The 21,938-nt window shown below is 44.6% G+C and overlaps 1 protein-coding gene and 1 non-coding gene across 6 annotated transcripts in view; one reads left to right on the forward strand and one right to left on the reverse strand.

Moving 5' to 3' along the window:
• Nucleotides 1–21,938, forward strand: part of LOC126263671 (homer protein homolog 2) — a 334,081-nt gene that overhangs the window by 156,560 nt on the left and 155,583 nt on the right. The window contains exon 1 of one of the 5 annotated variants that reach the window (XM_049960783.1): nt 544–663. The exons of 3 other annotated variants lie outside the window; for them this stretch is intronic. In XM_049960783.1, coding sequence (XP_049816740.1) covers nt 593–663 — 71 coding nt within the window. In that variant the 5' untranslated portion in view covers nt 544–592. Of the gene's footprint in view, nt 1–543; nt 664–6,345; nt 6,382–21,938 lie in introns of those variants that run through there. One more of the 5 variants, XM_049960787.1, reaches the window with a different exon arrangement.
• Nucleotides 12,767–12,840, reverse strand: Trnas-cga (transfer RNA serine (anticodon CGA)). Its single transcript has one exon. It is a non-coding gene; the product is annotated as a tRNA-Ser (tRNA).

A 21,938-nucleotide genomic window follows, 5' to 3' on the forward strand; every position in this document is an offset into this window, starting at 1 on the left:
ATTATTTCGTTGTTTTGAACGCTAGTAAATTATCGATAGCTAGCTAGTTCGTTTGACCGTAAATTGACGACTTGGACACACACGTTCCGCGGAAACAGAACTCGTGAATTCTTCCTTAGACGCCTCCTGTCGCATGTGATAAGTTGTAATTTAGTCACGATTTGGTACAAAAATTTTGGCGTGTAAACGTAGTTCGGCTTTCGTGTTTCGCAATATGTAGTTCAGTAGCATTACGGTGTGTAGAATGCGTGCAGAAAAATTCGGCATTTCGTATTAAGCGGTATTTCCCATTTGTCCATACAAATATCTACTCTGCCGAAAAATTACCCGTGTTTCATTCGCGAATGGTGTGCAGGAAGCACGGGCGTCAGTAAAGCTCCGTAGTAGCTCTAGTTTTCCCGTACACTCATTCCGCGATGTACGTGTGGGACGAAGTGCTGTGCTGACTGACGCGGGGGTACGTAAGGTGGCTCTTCGGTGGGGGTGTGTGAACCTAGCTCGGGGGTGTGGGTCGGCGGCCGGCCAGACGCCAGCTGAGTGTGGGCTGTTGTGACCGCAGCGTGGCGAGTGATGCGGCGGCGGCGCGCGGCCCATGTCCGGCGAGCTGAGCGCCGACCAGCTGCAGCAGCTCTACCTGTGCAGCCTGCTGCTCGCCAGGAAGCGGTGAGTACCCGCCGAGCCAGCACTTGTCTCTACAGTTCTTCCCCGCCGCCGTCACCTGCATTCCGGATTCCGGCGTTAAGCTAGACAGCCCACTCAGCACTGTGTCATAGGAGCTGGCCATCTGCACGGTCTTCACACTCTACCTCCTGCATCTCCGCGACCATGATCGTCAACGTCCACAAACACCAACACCAACACGACTATCTTCCCCTTGAACACTGTCGCCGCGCTCTTCGTCAAATTGGACTCCGTATAAACTTATTACACTACTGGCCATTAAAGTTGCTACACCAAGAAGAAATGCAGATAACAAACGGGTATTCATTGGACAAATATATTATACTAGAACCGACATGTGATTACATTTTCACCCAATTTGGGTGCATAGATCCTGAGAAATCAGTACCCAGAACAACCACCTCTGGCCATAATAACGGCGTTGGTACGCCTGGGCATTGAGTCAAACAGAGCTTGGATGGCGTGTACGGCTACTGCTGCCCATGCAGCTTCAACACGATACCACAGTTCATCAAGAGTAGTGACTGGCGTATTGTGACGAGCCAGTTGCTCGGCCAATTGGTGAGAGATCTGGAGAATGTGCTGGCCAGAGCAGCAGTTGAACATTTTCTGTATCCAGGAAGGCCCGTACAGGACCTGCAACATGCGGTCGTGCGTTATCCTGCTGAAATGTAGGGTTTCGCAGGGATCGAATGAACGGTAGAGCCACCGGTCGTAACACATCTGAAATGTGACGTCCACTGTTCAAACTGCCGTCAATGCGGACAAGAGGTGACCGAGACGTGTAACCAATGGCACCCCGTAGCAGCCGGCCGCGGTGGTCTCGCGGTTCTAGGCGCGCAGTCCGGAACCGTGCGACTGCTACGGTCGCAGGTTCGAATCCTGCCTCGGGCATGGATGTGTGTGATGTCCTTAGGTTAGTTAGGTTTAAGTAGTTCTAAGTTCTAGGGGACTGATAACCACAGCAGTTGAGTCCCATAGTGCTCAGAGCCATTTGAACCATTTTTGAACCCCGTAGCATCACGCCGGGTGATACGCCAGTATGGCGATAACGAATACACGCTTGCAATGCGCGTTCACTGCGATGTCGCCAAAAACGGATGCGACCATCATGATGCCGTAAACAGAACCAGTATTCATCCGAAAAAATGACGTTTTGCCATTCGTGCACACAGGTTCTTCGTTGAGTACACCATCGCAGGCGTTGCTGTCTGTGATGCAGCGTCAAGGGTAACCGCAGGCATGGTCTCTGAGCTGATAGTCCATGCTGCTGCAAACGTCGTCGAACGGTTCGTGCAGATGGTTGTTGTCTTCCGAGCGACCCCATCTGTTGACTCAGGGATCGAGACGTGGCTGCACGATCCGTTACAGCCAAGCGGATAAGATGCCTGTCATTTAGACTGCTAGTGATACGAGGCTGTTGGGATCCAGGACGGCGTTCCGTATTACCCTCCTGAACCCACCGATTCCATATTCTGCTAACAGTGATTGGATCTCTACCAGCACGAGCAGCAATGCCGCGATACGATAAACCGCAATCGCGATAGGCTTCAATCCGACCTTTGTCAAAGTGGGAAACGCGATGGTATGCATTTGTCCTCCTTACACGAGGCATCACAACAACGTTTCACCAGGCAACGCCGGTCAACTGCTGTTTGTGCATGAGAAATCGGTTGGAAACCTCATGTCAGCACGTTGTAGGTGTCGCCAACGGCGCCAACCTTGTGTGAATGCTCTGAAAAGCTAATCATTTGCATATCACAGCATCTTCTTTCTGTCGGTTAAATTTCGCATCTGTAGCTGGTCATCTTCGTGGTGTAGCAATTTTTAATGGCCAGTAGTGTATTTGAAAAGCGGCAAGCCATCTGGCATGTCCCTTTTTCATTTAATATGAGAGTAACACACTACTTACAGGATAATATGGGCCATAATACAATAATAACGTTTATAAAAGAAAGTTGGACTCCAGTGTCTGTAAGTACTGACTTCTAACTAAATTTAAGTCTTAACTACATTTATGATTGCGTGGATCTTGTTTTCTTTTTACTATTGAGAGTGCATGGGAACTGGGCAGAAAACTGGGACCGAGAAGAGAGTGTAGGACGTAACGAAAAAAGTGGCGTCTGGCAACAGCACGGGCTGGCAGCCTCAGATGTCGTCTCCATGAAAGTTACCTCGCTGGTCGAGCTCCAGGAAGGTCAAAGCCACACTCAGATGGCGAAAGTCATGGGATAGCGAAATGCTCATACACAAGATGGCGCTAGTTTCGTGCACACTAGGTATCAAGGGGCAGTTCATAGGCGGAGCTATCATTTGTACTCCGGTAAGTCACGTGAAGTGGTTTCCAGTGTGATTACGGCCACACAACGGGGAGTAACAAAGACAGTGCCAAGAGCGTGCCGAGAACACCAAACTTCAGGCATTGCCTCTCACTGCGGACAGTACAGTGGCCGACGGCCTTGTCTGTCCGACCTAGAGCAGAGGAGTTTGCGTAGAGTTGTCAGTGCTAACTGGTAAGCATCACTGCATGAAATAGCCGCAGTAACCAGTGTAGGACGTACGACGAACCTATCAGTCAGGACAGTGCAGCGGAATTTGACGTTAATGGGCTGTGGCAACAGACCACCGACGCGAGTGCCTTTGCTAACAGCGCGACATCAACTGCAACGCCTCTCCTGGGTTCGTGACCGTATGGGTTGGACCCTAGACGACTGGAAAACCGTGGCCTTGGCAGTTGAGTCCCGAGTTCAGCTGGTAAGGGCTGAGTGGTTGGCTTCGAGTATTGTGCAGGCCTCACGAAGCCGTGGACTCGAGTTGTCAAAAAGGCACTGTGCAAGCTGGTGGTAGCTCCATAATGGTGTGGGCTGTGTTTGCATGAATTGAACTGGGTCCTCTGCTTGGCTGCGTGGACTTCATGTTCCCCAACAATGATGACAAACAATGATGGAATTTTTATGGATGACAGTGTACCTGGACAATTCGAGCGAATAATTTGGCCACGCAGACCGCCCGACGTGAATCCCATCGAACATTTATGGAACATAATCGAGAGTTCAACTCGTGCACGACAGCCTGCACAGGAAACACTGTCGCAATTATGGACGGCTATAGAGGCAGCACGGCTCAGTACTTCTGCACCGGACTGCCAGCGACTTGTTGAGACCGTGCCGCGTCTAGTTGCGCACTACGCCGGGCGAAACGAGTTCCGACACGTTAGGAGGTATCCCGTGACGTTTGTCACCTCAGCCTATTGTGCGTTTACGAGCCGCCCTCAGCCTGGAAGCCGGGCGGAGGCCACAGGATGAAATTTACCAGCGTGACGCCGGTGCTTTCTCGTCTTCTGAAGAGTGCCTTCAGCACGTAGTGGTCTTATTCTCTCCCGAAGAAACACGACTTGCAGAAAAATAAGAGCCTTGCCTCGGGCGGAGTAATTTTACTTTCGGAGCACCTCTGATTCGAGGCTAGTTGCTGTGCGCGAAAATGCGTGATTGGTGAAAATGTCTGCGACGTCACAAAGGCAGAGCACAAGCAATAGCTTTTTTGAGAAAGAAGGGCGAATTGGAAAGCCATTGGTGTTTTAACGCGACACTCTTTCTTGGTGGGAGCTTTGTGCAAGAGGGAATCACGCCATTGGCCGGCTGAGTGTTCTTATTCAGAGATATGCGGGCGTGTTCTGTTCTGAGCAACTTACGGATCGAAGAGTTCGTCCGGATGTGAGGCGGCACGGATCTGGTACGCATCTTAAGTTATTACCGGCACATGGATCTTAGGACAACACTTGTTCCACATTTGCTCAGATCATTGCGGTTCTCTTTCATAAGTTCAGCATTGCTTCAGTAGATGCATGTGTTCCTCAGTCAGTCAGGCCTACAGTCACTGTATTCGCTGGAATAAAAGCTTCTGACTGATTTTAGAACGTCAGTTGCATCTAAAGGACGCGTTCTCATTTACCTTCGAGTAATGCTGAAACCTAACAGATTTGCATGGTATAATTAACCTAGGACACATTGTGCAATATCAGATAAGTTCTTTCATAGTCGGATGCGTTAAATGTGTGTTTCCGATTGAATAAATTAATGTTTTCATTTAAAATTTGTATCTGTTAACACTTTCCATTAATATCAAATTTAATATTTTGCAATTCTCCGCTTTAGGATCCACAGGTAGGGTCCTAAATTCTTCGTCTGTATGTTGTGCACAGTACTTTCAGCCTGAGTCTTAAAGCAGTGTCCGTCTCTTGATTAACTTCCTCGGTCAGGATAAACATTTTATTTCGGCACAGGTTTTTACAGTGTTACCTGGACTTAACAGTTACACTTCATATAGTTGACATACATGTCGCCGAAATAACGTCAATTACAAAATAGTGCGCCCTGAGCCACACTCTTAAATAAACAAACAAATTGTGATAAAATGTGGGAGTCTGCTCTGTGATGTAACCTAGAAACAATATTGGGACTTAAATTTTTTTTTAAATTACGTAACTAAAAATAATGAATTTATGAGCTAGAAATGTAGTAATATTCTCAGAGAAAATCCGTTTCTATGGGACACACAAAGTCTACTGGAACACGCAGCGTGAAATTCCATTCGTTGTCTTACGTCAAACATTGGCCTGTTTCATTGCTTTTTACGATAGCACCGAACATAACCATTCAGAGCGCACTAGTTGTAAACTGGTGAGTCTGTAGCTCTAGTGTCTTCAGAATTCCTCTGTTACAGAGCTCTGTAGCAAATTGTCCTCTTTACTCCTTGCCCTGGAGTACATGTGTATCGCCGGCCGAAGTGGCCGTGCGGTTAAAGGCGCTTCAGTCTGGAACCGCAAGACCGCTACGGTCGCAGGTTCGACTCCTGCCTCGGGCATGGATGTTTGTGATGTCCTTAGGTTAGTTAGGTTTAACTAGTTCTAAGTTCTAGGGGACTAATGACCTCAGCAGTTGAGTCCCATAGTGCTCAGAGCCATTTGAACCATTTTTTACATGTGTATCATCTATTTGTGCAGACCGTGTCGTCGTACTAGTTCTTTGAAATTTTGATTACGTTTTCTCGACGTTTCGAAATATACAATTCGCGACAGTCCCCCGATGTATAATACAAAATATGCGAATGAAATATATTTCCTTGGAAAATGTATCACTCCCTAGTGTAGGTGGACGTCAACATCCGTGTAATCGGAGTAGGCGTCTGCAGAGCGCAGCCATTCACCTCTGTTGCCAAGACTGGCTGATCATGGCGGTACGATATCGCCGTAGTTGTGTGGTTTAGGACTACCTAGATTTCCTGGTAAGGGAGAGGCGAGGAGGTATCATTGAAGTTGAGCCCCAAACTGTTCCGCTACAACAGCACGGGCATGAAAACGATAAACGACCAGCTCACTCGTCACAGTCTTCTTCGTCGCAACGTACTGTGACGCGTCACGCAGCTGTGGCGGTCGGAAGGAATGGCAGCAAACCGCCAGCATGGCACTCGGGGATTAGGAATGCTGACCCTACGCCCGCCAAAAGCCTCAGCCAGTGTCAGGGCAGGAACAGGCGCACGCCCTCGTGAGCACCCCAGACACCCGATACACCGGTGACGTCAGCAGAGAGCGCGTCGCGGTTCCGTCACCACGGCCGGCCCGCAGTCTCACATTTTTTTGTGTCATCTCGTGTGAGGCCATCATGTGCAGCTCCTTCCTGCTGTACCTGGACACCTCCAGCCGTAAGTACGTAGCCTATTGCCACCCTCTAAGGCCACTTCTCGTGTCGCCTTTTCCGAACTGGTTCATTAGACGCACTTTTCTCAGACATTCCCTACTCGTACAGATAATGTATTGACATCGGGACAGCTGTTACAGCCGTGTTGACGAAACTGCAAGAACTACTGTACAGCGATTTAAACATGAAAACAGCTAGGCTGTAATACTGCAGAACAGGAACGTGTGTCTAGATTTGTCAGACTTCGCTTTTAGTAATAAACTAAAATTTCACAAATACTACGTTAGTTTATGTTCGTCATTCTGCTGTTTACAGGAGAATTATCAACAAAATCAGATCAAACCTGGTGACAGTCATTCTGAACATTACTGTGTAGTGATTGTGTACACTACTTCAGCCGTCGTCACTAAGTGGGACTGCTGTGCCTTTGTAATATTACAGACAATTAGGCTTTTCTGAGAGTTCGTATATGAACTGAAATTTTGCCTTAGAGCTCTGATAACTTCTGTTATATCACCTGAAATACACACGTATTATCACCAGTCATCTTATTTTGACATTTGTATCTCCTAGGATAAGTTCTGTTTGCACAGAAGAGGTGTAGATTCTGACTGTCAACTGAGGTAAATTTAAGTCCACGTGCCATTCACATGTCTTAAGGCGACTTTCGTAATGCATTTGTTAGTATTATGATATAAAGTGACCAGTTACGGATACTCATAATTGCTCAGTTGACGATTTTGTGTGTGTATGCACGCTCCCATTTCTCGTTATTGTTTACCGCTAGTTACTTCGACGAGCGCTACCGTCACAGTTGCAGCAACGTCGTAACGGTATATACGATACAGACGGTTGTTACGAAAGTCACTTCTCTCGCGAAGGATGCGTACTTTCAGATTAAATTTTCTGTAATGACCTCATCGTTTCTGCAGAGCTTAAATTACCCAGTTGTATTTTTTGTTACTCTGTGCGACAAAACGCGAGAGCGAAACACGTGAACAATAATGGCATCTAGTGGAAAGCGTCGAAGCTTTTAAAACTGAGTAAAATCTCACCTCCCGTAGCTTTATTGTTCCGTGGGTCGCGAAGACAAACACTGTACTACTAACCGAGACTGTTGTTGTTGTTGTTGTTGTTGTTGTGGTCTTCAGTCCTGAGACTGGTTTGATGCAGCTCTCCATGCTACTCTATCCTGTGCAAGCTTCTTCATCTCCCAGTACCTACTGCAACCTACATCCTTCTGAATCTGCTTAGTGTATTGATCTCTTGGTCTCCCTCTACGATTTTTACCCTCCACACTGCCCTCCAATGCTAAATTTGTGATCCCTTGATGCCTCAAAACATGTCCTACCAACCGATCCCTTCTTCTAGTCAAGTTGTGCCACAAACTTCTCTTCTCCCCAATCCTATTCAATACCTCCTCATTAGTTACGTGATCTACCCACCTTATCTTCAGCATTCTTCTGTAGCACCACATTTCGAAAGCTTCTATTCTCTTCTTGTCCAAACTGGTTATCGTCCATATTTCACTTCCATACATGGCTACACTCCATACAAATACTTTCAGAAACGACTTCCTGACACCTAAATCTATACTCGATGTTAACAAATTTCTCTTCTTGAGAAACGCTTTCCTTGCCATTGCCAGTCTACATTTTATGTCCTCTCTACTTCGACCATCATCGGTTATTTTACTCCCTAAATAGCAAAACTCCTTTACTACTTTAAGTGTCTCATTTCCTAATCTAATTCCCTCAGCATCACCCGACTTAATTTGACTACATTCCATTATCCTCGTTTTGCTTTTGTTGATATTCATCTTATATCCTCCTTTCAAGACACTGTCCATTCCGTTCAACTGCTCTTCCAAGTCCTTTGCTGTCTCTGACAGAATTACAATGTCATCGGCGAACCTCAAAGTTTTTACTTCTTCTCCATGAATTTTAATACCTACTCCGAATTTTTCTTTTGTTTCCTTTACTGCTTGCTCAATATACAGATTGAATAACATCGGGGATAGGCTACAACCCTGTCTCACTCCCTTCCCAACCACTGCTTCTCTTTCATGCCCCTCGACTCTTATAACTGCCATCTGGTTTCTGTACAAATTGTAAATAGCCTTTCGCTCCCTGTATTTTACCCCTGCCACCTTCAGAATTTGAAAGAGAGTATTCCAGTCAACATTGTCAAAAGCTTTCTCTAAGTCTACAAATGCTATAAACGTATGTTTGCCTTTCCTTAATCTTTCTTCTAAGATAAGTCGTACGGTTAGTATTGCCTCACGTGTTCCAACATTTCTACGGAATCCAAACTGATCTTCCCCGAGGTCCGCTTCTACCAGTTTTTCCATTCGTCTGTAAAGAATTCGCGTTAGTATTTTGCAGCTGTGACTTATTAAACTGATAGTTCGGTAATTTTCACATCTGTCAACACCTGCTTTCTTTGGTATTGGAATTATTATATTCTTCTTGAAGTCTGTGGGTATTTCGCCTGTCTCATACATCTTGCTCACCAGATGGTAGAGTTTTGTCATGACTGTGCAACGCGGAGGGTTTGAATGGAAACTGTCCGCAGAAACCTGGAAATGTACCCACATTTGAAATAGTTTTCCAAAGCCCCATGTGATGTGCCTGAAGCCAGAATGTGCCGTAGTTCTACATACGAAAATCATATCTGACACACACACACACACACAGACACAGGGTCAGATATGATTTTTGTATGTAGAACTACGGCGCGCGCGCCGTATAGGAAATGAGACTTTATGAAAGTAGCGCAGGCCTGTCTTGTGGCGTATAACGTCCGAGCCTGCCATGAGCTCTGCATGGCGGTGTTTACCGACTCTGGCCGCGTTGCTTTCCTATTTTGGTACATTTCTCGAATTCTTTTGCGAAAGGTTTGTGTCAGTATTAAGAAGCTCTGTATCACTGTAATCCCGACCAAATTTGAGGGAAAAAAACAACACCCTGACAGCGCTGTACACAACACTGACACTAAATGGGAAGTAGTTTAACACACCAAGACACAGAAGGGATTCTAGGACAATAATCCCACATCTCAGCTCCGCTATCTAGTGATCGTGGCGACCCTGATATGTGAGACATGACGCTGCCACTGGCAATAATACTGACTTGGGAGTACACAAAGCTGTGTCATTAATTACCCTCAGTTACAAACTAGTTTGGAGTTCGCTATCAGCGAGTCCACTTCATTTAAGTGCTCGCCTCTACGTTACATTTCGATATGGCGCACTGCGAGATTCGATTAAGCAGAATGATTAATAACAATAGAGCGAGCGAGCGGTGCAATATATACAAATTTACGCGTTCTTTTTCCTCATTCTCCCGTTGGTATAAAAAGAGAAAAAAATGAAAAAAAGAGGTGGGGAGACGTGCGGCGGCCCCTGGATAAATTCAGCCGGTTGCGCCGTGAAAAATTACAAGAACGTGCATTAAAACCCACACCGGTTAAATTACGAGCCATAAATTAGAATCGAGCCGGTGACGGCGTTCCAGCGTAATTTACGTCCTGCTCTGGCCAAGCGTAGCTTTCAACGGCGCCCGCGTGATCGCCTCGCCGCCTAACGCTATCGTGTCGACTGCAGGGCGGAGCGGGCGTACGTGGGTAACCACTGAACAGGATTAGCTGACGCACCACATCGCAGCAAACTATCGTTCATTCGTGGTTTTTTCCGCAACGCACTTTCTATGGAGCCTGAGAACATGGAAGTCAATGCGTTCTTCACACTCAGAATGATACAAAGCTATGCATCGAGAGCCGGCACACTTTCTCAGCAGGATGTGCCCTTCTTCTGTCTGACAGAGAGAGAACTAGGAGCGTTGCACAAGCGAAATCGCACGCTGTCAAGTCGAAGTCAAAGAAATTCACCCGTAGATACAACCAACTGTACATATGTAGGGTAGCCCTCCTAAGTCATCAGGCTCACTCTTTCTGATATTTCAGCAGATATCTACAATTTCGTTTTTGCAATATGTAGATGGAGTCGGTTCAACAAATATTGCTCACAATCAGTTTCACGCGACGCTTATTGTCAGCGGAAAGCGTCAGTTTGTCTCCAGTTACAAACAAAATGAATTTTGAACCACAATTTAACATACCCTTTCGATAGAGCGGTCCCAAGGTGACCTTGCGCGACGTTCGGTTTGTCTGTATGTATGTATGTATGTATGTATGAACAGTGTCGGTAAAACACTAAGAATAAACAGCAATCCAGCAGCAACTCAATACCACCGCATGCTTGGCGGCAGCAGTCAGCCGGGCCAACAGGGGTACTGGTTGTTCTTCGTGTTTGAGTGTCCCTCTTAATACTACTACTACTACTACTACGTGATCAGTCCCAGTGGACCGCACGCATCTACAAGTTTCCTCTCCACTGCATTCTGTCCATTGCTGCTATCCGCCATTCGTCCACATCTATTGACATTCGTTTTAAATCTTCATGGAGTCCAACCCTCCAACGCTTCTTGGGTCTCCCTGGCGGTCTCTTTCCTGTAGGTGTGAAATCGAGGAGCTTCCGAGGCCATCTGTGATCCTCCATCCTGGCCACATGGCCAGCCCACTGCTTTCGTTTGGCTTTGACAGTTCCTGCTACGTTGGGCTGCTGGTATAGTTCCTCAAGCTCTTGGTTGTATATGATTCTACAGCAATCACTTTTCCTTGCTGTATAATGACAGGTAAAATGAGAACATAATACCTAAGTCGGCCTGGAAAACGTTAGCAGAAGTGAGATTGTGTGTACTTCAGTGCATGCGTGGTTTCTAATGTCACTTTCGCCTCGAAACATTGAAATAAGAGAGGCTAACGGTACACTGAGCCTTTTAATCGTACTTACGTTTGTTATGCCATGAGGAACCTTACATAATTAATTGTTAAACTTATCTTTCAGTTTCAACATCTTTTCGTCACTGGTAGTTTGTTTCGCTGACTGACGACCAATGCAATCTTAAAAATGCTTCGCGCGCTTCAAAATGCACAGTAATAACAATGAGTTGTTTTGATCAACTTCTGACTGGCTGCTTGATGTGAGTTGAGTGCAGGTGTACCAACTTCTTGGACCAGTAACTGAAATTTTAATTTCAGCTCCGTTAATAAGACTGCCTCTTCATGTAATCGCTTGTACAATGAACAGACTATGTTGCGTGAAATGTTAACGGTTCGGATGTAACTTGGATTCTTACGTATATTGACAAAGTTTAATAGGGAATTGAGTTTTCAACATGAAGAACTGGACAATCCCGCATAAATTGGGATGTTCGGCAACCATGCAAGCTGCAGAAGTAAAGGATAAACAGAGCTTAAAATTTTGATTGCACGGCTTACAAATGTGTGTGTGTACAGATGTGTGTGTATTGCGAATGAATACTGCAAAGTGTAGAGTAGACAGGAGGTAACGCCTATTTATAGGCTGGCGAGGGGAGCGCAGCAAACAACCGTCCTGCCCTCGACATTATGGCCTTTCTTTGTTTGCCCAAACTAAGGCAGGTGCCAGGCCGCTCATTTGTAAAGACCGCGGCGCAATTCCTTCCTGCACCTTGTTTATTTCAGTTCTACTCAATTTATGATGATCAGAACCCGACGAGACGTGAAACCTTGACCTACCTTCTAGTCGCACGCTGACATGTCACTGAGCTGCGCATTCCAGCTTACGGCAACTCTCCCAGCTGCATTATCTGATGAAGTACGTAACTGTGTACGCCAGACAGCACATTATAAGCATTTACCCTTAAAACACTGTTATTTCGTAAGATGAAAGACGAAAAAAAGAGAACTATTCGTTGCACACGTGGTGCGCTGCAGCTGGCAAATACTAAGCATATGATGTTCTAATCTGTATTATTGATGTAAGTTGCCCAGTAAAGTGTATTTTTTTATTTATTTATTGCCGGATTAATATGGGACGCGCATGCCCGTCTTCAGCGCCGTCTGCGTCACAGAAGGAAAAGGGGGGGGGGGGGGGGGAATCAACGTTGCACGGCATGTTTATCTCCGGTGTTTAATGTTTTGTATGAGATAATGTGACTGTCACATTGTGAACTATTCATGTTTCTCTCATCCCTTTCTATTTCTGTTTGCTTACCTACATATCATATGCGAATTATGCCCTGTTATCACTCCTTATCCAAGCAGTCAATTACTTCTCCGCGTTGATTCTTTCCACACAGCTGCCACACATTTTTGATAGGCGTCTTTATTAATATTCGACAACGACGCTGTGAGGGAACTGATAACACATTGTTAATAAGACAGACATTTCTTAAATTTCACATATTCAGTACTATATATAATCACCATAATGATTCCAGAATGAGATTTTCACTCTGCAGCGGAGTGTGCGCTGATATGAAACTTCATGGTAGATTAAAACTGTGTGCGCCGACCGAGACTCGAACTCGGGACCTTTGCCTTTCGCGGGCAAGTGCTCTACCAACTGAGCTACCGAAGCACGACTCACGCCCGGTACTCACAGCTTTACTTCTGCCAGTAGGCAAAGGTCCCGAGTTCGAGTCTCGGTCGGCGCACACAGTTTTAATCTGCCAGGAAGTTTCACCATACTGATAATTATCTATTGCTCATGCTCTATAAAAATTCTAATCTTAACTCGCTAAGGATTTCTGGTTACTGGTCTCGCCCAGGACCTAGGTCATGTTAGTGGGAGTCCCTCTGTAAGTCCCATCCCCTATCTCTAATTCGCTTAATGAGAATATTGCTAAACTACTTGTTATCCGAAGATTTCTGTTTGTACAAACTGCTCAAACAAATTATCTGTCCAGAAGCTACGGTAGCACTGAACTACTTAATTAATTTCGATAAACATTGATATGTGATCGCCTCGTGATGTGATAAAACTACCAGTTTTTCTACTACTGTTGGAGGAACCCTACACCAAGGCAATTACGTGATGATTATGGTTGCTGATATTTACAACGGTGCTGTAAATTAAAACCTTAAAGAGTTAAAAAAAATCTCTAAAAGTTACACTATTGAGTTGGCAGTTGATAGGAGCTATCCTTGTATCAAAAAAATGGCAGTTGGCAGGCTGTTGTTGCATCACAGGGAAGGAAGCTCTGTTTGTGTAAAAATGGCTGCCCGACGTAGAATTGCGCCGCACTGGAGCAGCGATCTGTGGTACGTTTTCTGAGTAGTGAAGCTGTTAAACCTTTAGAAATGCATCGCAGGATGGTAGCACAGGTGGGTGACTATAGTGTGTCCGTGTCGTAAGTGTGCGAGTGGTGCGTAAGGTGTAAAAGCGGAGGCGCCGTACATACAATAGTTGTGGAAGAGATTGCGAAGGAAAAGCAGCACACGGTATTGTCTACGATGTGCTCCGATTCAGTGAAGTGTTCGCAAGATGGGTACCACGTCTTCTGCCTGCTGCGTTGAGAGATCGTCGTGTATGTGCCTCTGAGGCGGCAGGAAAGTCATGCGCGCTCTCTTTTGAAATGCAAAAGGGGTAATATGGAAGCATTACGTGAAATGAAGATAAACAGTGCCCAGTTATTCGTAGACAAATCTTCTACAAAATTACCTTCGTCCTGCAATCAGCAGTAAGCGACGAGGACTTCTTACTGCAGCTGTCCCGTTGTGACATGAAATTTGACTGACGCCTGATTTACTCACTAGGTCTGCTCGCCGACTGACTTTGTGTTCGACTGCTCAAAGAAACGCTGACAGGCAAGCATTTCAGAAGTGATGAAGACGTGAAAACACCGTGCACGAAGGCCGCATTCGCAGTTAAAAGAATTTTTCTTAGGAGGTATCTGTGCACTTCCGAAGTGCTGGAATGCGTGCACTGAACGTCGTGGGCACTACGTCCAAAATAATGGTATCTTTGATTTTTCTGAATCACCATCGTATATACAGATTGCATCCTGGTATACTGTGTGTTGATTGCAAGTTAGTGGCGCGGGGGGTGGGGGGGGGGGGGTGTATAGAACGCTGCTGTTGGGACTAGTTGCTTTAAATGTGTTGTGGTCACCGGCGAACTTGATGGAAACTGCCACCATCGTGTTGCTTACTTGTTAGCCGGTAACACCTGACAACTGCTAGTGCTCTCTCTCTCTGGGTGGCGGTGGGACGCGGTGAGACGCCGCCAGCAACCATTAGCGGCCGGGCCCTCGGCCCTCGTTAGGCAGGGACGCATTACGCCGCCGCGCCGCCGCCTCTGCTGTGCCCTGCCGTACTCTTCAGAGTGCTTTCCCCTGCCCCTACCCCGCTTCTCGCAGACACTTTTGCAGTTCTCGCGCTTAGTCCCATCACGGCGGCTTTGTACGGCGCCGAGTACCCATGGATAAGGCAGCCTAAAGACAAACACTCGTACACCGTTACTCCTCCTTTTAGCGTTCTAGGCAAGTGATTACGCCTCCACTTCGGTGGCGAGATAGCCACTCCCACTGTGTACCTAAATCGATTTTGCGGTAGAATGGCATTATCTCGAAACGAATACCACCTGCTCCCGTACTTGACACTTTTTCCGTGGTACGAGTACTGTGCTCTGTGGCGCCTTATTCCGTAAGTTTGAATTTTAACATAGTTTTTATGGTTTTTTAGTTACGTATGAGTAATAATGGTTAATTACAAACAGGCTTCCGCGGCCATTGTCACAGTCAGTAAAATCTTTCTGGGTTTGTGACCGCATTGTCAATATGTAAAACTACTGACGTTTCTGTCGCTGTTGCAGGTGAACTCGTTCAAGGTGTTTTTGTTTACTGAAAACGTATTTCCTACTTGACTCCGATTAACGATATGAGTGACTGTCTGGATTTAAGAGAGCCAAGTTTCTCGCGACGACATCCTTGTAGGAAAAAAAAATCTCTGTTTTCTTCCCGCGTCAAATATCAGTAAAGCCTCGAGCTTTCAATTAAATTCTTTATCGGCTTCGTCACGAGTAACTGACAGTTGTGGCTACTGTTTTGGTGACCATTTATAGCCCGTAGACGCTTGTGATAGGCATGCGTACTTCGTCATTGCTTCTTCCTACCAGAGACTTTGTATACACGATGGTAACGCCATTGCTCTCGTAGGTACTTTAAACTGTTAGCGTATTTCTTCGTGTTCCGTCAGTGCCGAGAGATCATTGTCGCTCGCCAGAAAGATGTCGGCGCCGCCCCGGTGGTAGTTGTTCTTCCACATTCTAAAGTCTGCTGCTGCTTCAATAACGTAATCAAAGGTGCCGGACGAGATTGTAGTTTCATCAAACATGATTCTGTATTTATTTGTGAGACTCTTCTCAGCAACTGATGATTTCTCGAGAGCTCGATGTTCAGTGAGCTTTAGTATTTTACACAGCGGTCGGGTACGGTGCAGATGGACTGATCGATGTAGTTGATTCCACACTCACAAAGAATCTTCCAAATTCCAGTGACCCTGAGACCTAGATTTCCCTTAAATGGACACGGAGTGCCCTGTATCTTATTAGGCGCTCCAAAATAATGGCTCTTGTGCCTTCTCTCCCCAGATGTAACACCGCAGAAAGGAAGATGCACAGTAGGTAAACATCGCTTGATTGTTAAATATAGTCGCGATTTCATTTCTTGCAGAGAGCTAGTTTTATATTTTGAATCCTGTATTTCGGAGCACCTACTTCATATAGGTAATCTCGGAATCCAAGTGTTTAGTTGTTAACGTTATCCCCTTGCGACATTTGATTGCGAAGTAGAGATAACTGTTCGTCAAATGTAACGTAATATTATGAACCCGATTTAATAAAACAGACTCATTGACTGGCTGGATTATATTTGTGAATAGTTAGAAACTAATCAGATACATTTCATTACTCTGCAAAATTCACTATAGGAACGCTCGTTAACAAAATATTTTGTTTTCGATTCGTATGGGAATTGATTTACATCGAAGCTGAGGTCGTCATATGGATAACGACAGTACTAGCTAATTCGTGACGAGCCAAAAGATGAGCGTACGGTTTGTCACTAAGCTAATTATTAATTTGTATTCAAAGCTGCTAGATTACTGATTTGATTTTGCTTGTAACTATGCGCAACAGATCCGTTTGAGCGACAGTCTACTGAATTTTTCGGACTGACATTTTTGAGTCCTTCTTTTAAGTGGAATTCGAAATTCTGACATTGTAAATTATTTTGTGAATACTCGAGCTCCGAAAGATGATTTCTCGCAAATATTTTTTTTTTCAAATTCATTGTGTAATGATATCCGTTAACGCTGTACCTGTGATGATAAATGAAGTTTGCATGAATGTGGTTTTGTGTGAATATTGAAAGAAAATTAATATCTCAATAAATTTTAGAATACTAGAGCTAACTTCAACTTCAGCTGGTGGCTCTAAGACGGACCTCACACCTAGGCGATGAATACGAAGGGCCGTCTCTGGCTGGATTACGGGCTAGCCTTCATGTTTTACTGTCCCTTTTAAATGAAATCAGCGTGTGGCATTGTTGGCCGGGAGGCTCCATCCGGGGAAGTTCGGCCATTGAGTGCAAGTCTTATTTCAGTTGACGCCACATTGGGCGACTTGGGGTGCCAGTGATGAGGATGAAATGATGATGATGATGATGATGATGATGACAACAACCAGTCGACGAGCGGAGAAAATCTCCAACCCGGCCTGGAATCGAACTGGGGACCGCTGCCTGGGAGTCAAGCACATAACCACTCAGCTAAGCAGGCGGACAAAAGTCCCTGTTAATTCGTATCGTTAAACCGAATAAGGCTGTAGACTAATTTGGGACCTGTCTATTAAGTGGGTTCATGAAATTCCACTTAAATATTTTATTTGTAAAGGGAAACAAACTGATGTTTTAAATTGACAGAAGGCTTCACATAGATCGCATGATGGGTAGTGTTAGCTTGCTGTAAGTCCACTAAATCTTGAGGAAGAGAGGAGCGAAATTAGAAATACTTACCGAGACATCAAAGGATATGTGCATGACGATACACCGGGAGTGTCTGCATTTAAAATGTATATATTTGATCGTTACAGCCAGCTAGCGCCTAAAATTATACATTTGCCCTCATTTCTTCAGTTGTTATCTCTTTCGCAAGTATGGCTTCATTCTCTGACTCTTATATTCGCCCTCCTTCCGAGAATTATCTTCGTGTTGTTGTTCCTTTCTCGCCGGATAGATCCACCGCTCCGGCTACTTCTGCTCTGTACCTCTTTCTGTATTCTGTCTCTTCGTTACTCATCGTACACTTCCCTAGAGGCTGGTATCCATTTGCCCTATCCCGTTGGTAAGTCAATAACTTGCTGTCGTATTTGCAACCCTTTTCTGTGTGTTATTATTATTATTCTGAAAGCTACTCTGTGGAAGGCTTTTAACGATCAATAAAAGAAAATTAATCGGAAAGTGTCTGCCACCCAAATCTAAATATTGAGTCAAATCTCTTGTGCTCAGCGACACGCTGTAATCACCGTAAGAAACACTCAGTTACATTCTGCAGTGATCCAGCAATAAGATACGGTGTCTCTGTGTGCTATGAAAAACTGTCGTTATCTTTCCTGAAAAACTGCTTCCAGGCCAGAACCTGCTTCTGGAGGCATTTATTCCACGTATAAGAAGAGTCAGAATTGTACCACAAATGTTCCAGACGTCAACCATCGTGGCACATTGTGGGAAAAGGGGTTAATTCAGAATGAAGAATGGGAGTGCAGTGTATTCCTGTTCTACCAGGTGTATGAATCCTTTCCTAAGAAACTGTGAATTTCTATCAATGTTTGTATGCAGCGTCGTCGGTCCTACAAAAATCCTTCCTTCTCTTTAAATAACTGTCCAGTCAGATCATGGAAGTATTCTTATCGCAGTAATCTTGGTAGTAAAAGGTTATGAAATAACTAACCGTTAACTTCGTATTCAGTCATTACATGGACATCTATGAAAATTGTATATACATTTCGTTGCAGGAAAATGATAAAATTTAGTTTCACTCAGAGTGGTCAGTTGGAGTCTATAGTGTTCTTTTCAATTAAATGATCTTACTGGGCTTTTTTTATACTTTTGACACTTGTGGAGGGTTATTAAAGCCTGTCAGCCAATATGTTTTTATCACGTCCCTTTTTAACGTTTTCAACTCTAATAAAACAGACAAAAAGTTACATTTAAGGAGAACATTATTTAACTAAGCCACTACTCTGTAAGATTTTTTAAATCTTCGGACTGTGGATTATGTTCACCGAAAGCCCTAAGAGGTGCATCTGAGATTAATCTAATTAATAAATGAGTATCTGGTGTCATTCTTACTCGATAAATGAAATAAAGCGTGCAAACCTTCTCATTAAAGCTTTCTTTCCAGACTTGTTCTCGAAACGTTCAAATACTTTAAATTAAAGAACTAAATATCCAGGATGTGATGAAAGAAAGTGGCAATTGACCCTAAATAAAGAAAAGTGTGAGGTCACCGACGTGAGTACTAAAAGAAATCCATTAAATTTCGGTTACACCATAGACCACAGAAATCTAAAGGATATCATTTTAACTAGATACCTACGAATTAGAATTACGAACAAGTCAAACTGGAACGATCACATAGATAATGTTGTTGGGAAGACGAACTAAAAACGTGCCACGTTATTGGCAGAACGCTTAGCAGACCCAACAAATCCACTGAAGAGATTGCCCTCACTAAACACGTCCGTCCTCTTCTGGAGTTTCGCTGCACGGTATGGGATCCTTTCCAAAGAGGGCAACTCACTTGATATTATCGTTAAATAGGGGAGAGAGTGACACAGGCATGATACTCGAGATGCGGTGGCAGTAATTAGAGAAAAAAAAATTTTTTTTTTTCATTGCAGCGAGATCTTGTCACGAAATTTCAATCACAGACTATCTCCTCCAAACGGAAAAATATTTTGTTGATACGACCTACATAGCGAAAAATAGCCTTGTAATAAAATAAATCGGAGAGTGGATTACATACAACGCAAAAGAAAAGACAGCTATAGAAACTAGAGTGCACAAAATGGAAAGAGTGTTTCATATGACCAAAAACGTTTATAACAAAAAATCCTTGTCCTGGAAGACGAAATTAAGACACTACCAAACAGTGGCCAGGCCTGAAGCTCTGTATGCGGCAGAAACACTTAAACTAACAAGAAATGGAAATCTTGAGAAACTAGAGAAGGTCGAAATAATAATGTTAAGGAAAATACTGGGAACTAAAAGAACCGATAATGCTGAATACAGGTTAAGACCAAACATAGAGCTATACTTGAAAACAGAAAAACTAACTGATGTAATGAAGAGAAGACTACAGTTTTTTGGATGTATATTCAGAATGGATATCAACCGACTAACCAAGCGGATATTCACATTACTCAATAGCTACAAACCCAACCCCCCATGGTTCATAGAGACTGAAAAGGACATGGAAAACGCTGGAATTACAAAAGACACAATAGAAAACAGAAATTTCAGAAAGGCAGTTCCAAAGGCAGAATTTCAGGAGAAAAAAAAAAAAAAGAAGAAGAAGCTATAGACGAAAGTGAACTCAAGAAGAAAGAGAACAACACTCCAAAAAGGATGAAGGAAATTTGTAAACTAAGGAAATCTAATACAGTGAAAAATGGCTCTGAGCACTATGGGACTTAACAGCTATGGTCATCAGTCCCCTAGAACTTAGAACTACTTAAACCTAACTAACCTAAGGACAGCACACAACACCCAGCCATCACGAGGCAGAGAAAATCCCTGACCCCGCCGGGAATCGAACCCGGGCGTGGGAAGCGAGAACGCTACCGCACGACCACGAGATGCGGGCTAATACAGTGAAGAGTAGCCCAAGTTCATTCATCGTACCCTCCAAATGGGTTATTCGAAAGAAGAGGAAATCACAGCTCGTACGGGAAGATTGTGTTCGTTTTTCCCCTACGCTGTTGGAGAGTGGAACGGTAGAGAAAAAGTGTGAAAATGATTCTATGAGCCGTCTGCCAGGCAGAGATCTGCAGAGTAGTCCTGTAGATGTCTTCCGTCCGCTCTCAATCCAAGCCACATAAAATAGCTTACAGAAGATAAATTGGACAGACCTGATATGACCCATACTGTCTAAGAAGCTAAGAAAAAAATAGACCGAAGAGAAGTGTTGCAGTTCCCGCGTGGTGCCTACGTGTAGACACTTGGCCACCCACCAGTAGAGTAGCGTTTCACCTCGAACATTGCCAGATACTTTTCGTAGGAGACAGCTAGGTTTTTGAAAAAAAAAAAAAAGAGAAAGAAAAGGCATATTTGTGCCATCAACTGTTCAATTGTGTGTTTATTCTCTACTTGTTTCGATTATTACAGTCATCTTCACAGGAGAAGAACTGTTTACATCAATGGATCAAAAATAAATTTTCGTCAGATATGAGCTAAACAATAACTGTTATATTAGTATGTCTTAACACAGTACATATAAACATACTGTACATTGACACAATTACAGTAATGAATTCGGTAGGACGACGGTTGAGATCCACTTCGGACCGTCCAAATTTAGGTTTTCCGTGTTTTCTCTAAATCTCACTAGGCAAATGCCGGGGTGGTTCCTTAGAAAGGATATGGCCGATTTACTTCTCCCTCCTTGAAACAGTCAAGAGTTTGTGCTCCGTCTCTAATGCCCGCGATGTCGTCGGGATATCCGATCTTTCTTCCTTTTTTTTCGTTTGTTACGGCGTACCTCAGAAACGCGTTCAATTCCGACACACTTGTTACAGCCGTGGCGAGGTGGTGTGTCGAGCCATCTGACCGTTCACTGGCATACGCAGCGGCGCTCACATTGCTGGCAGTCTGGCGTCCAAGACAATGAACGAACGAAGTAACCATTTCACGAGCGCTTGTTATCGAGCCTTGCGGTCTGCTTAGGCTGTTCCCGTGGTGGTATAAAATTGCGTCGAGCCCCATTCAGGGCAGGCGCGGGTAGAACCGCAGGCGGTGCGCCGCCATTTGCATATGAAGGCCGCCAAATTACGCCCGATCCCACACCGCCGTCAAATTCCCTCTGCACCGTACCGCCACAATATCGCGTCTCGCTGCGCACTCAAACCGTGCCCGAGCCCGCGGCTTATTTTCAATTCCCCGTCCTCAAATTAAATTGCACCAATGTTCCTACAGCATGAGTCCTAGCACCCCCTCCTGTACTAATCCGGGTTTACATTTATTTAACGGCGACGCGTTTTCAATCAGACCTTCAGATTCATTACAGTTGCTTTTTCGTAATACTCAGGTCACTTTCGCGGCCAAAGAGTTTTATGGGCCGAGCAAGAAGTATAGTTTCCTTTTTAGGTAAAAAAAAATAAGCTTCTGACCAACATAGTCAAACACTTTTTTCTCTCTGAGTTGCTTCCATCCCTCACTTGCTGGTCTGGAAGCTATGCATAATATCCTGCTACCGTTAGCTTTTACGTCTCATTAAAGTTAAAACGTTTCCCAGGCTTAGATTTCTTTAACTATAGAAGTACGAGTTATTATAGGCCGATGAATTTCGTGAATATTGATCTTACACCAACAATTCAGATTCCCCAGTTTTCCTTTACAAAGCCAACTTTAAGGGCACATACGTAATGACGTTTCATGTCGAATACGGCCATCTGTCGAC

Source organism: Schistocerca nitens, chromosome 6 (assembly GCF_023898315.1).
Source record: "Schistocerca nitens isolate TAMUIC-IGC-003100 chromosome 6, iqSchNite1.1, whole genome shotgun sequence".
Classification (NCBI taxonomy): domain Eukaryota; kingdom Metazoa; phylum Arthropoda; class Insecta; order Orthoptera; family Acrididae; genus Schistocerca; species Schistocerca nitens.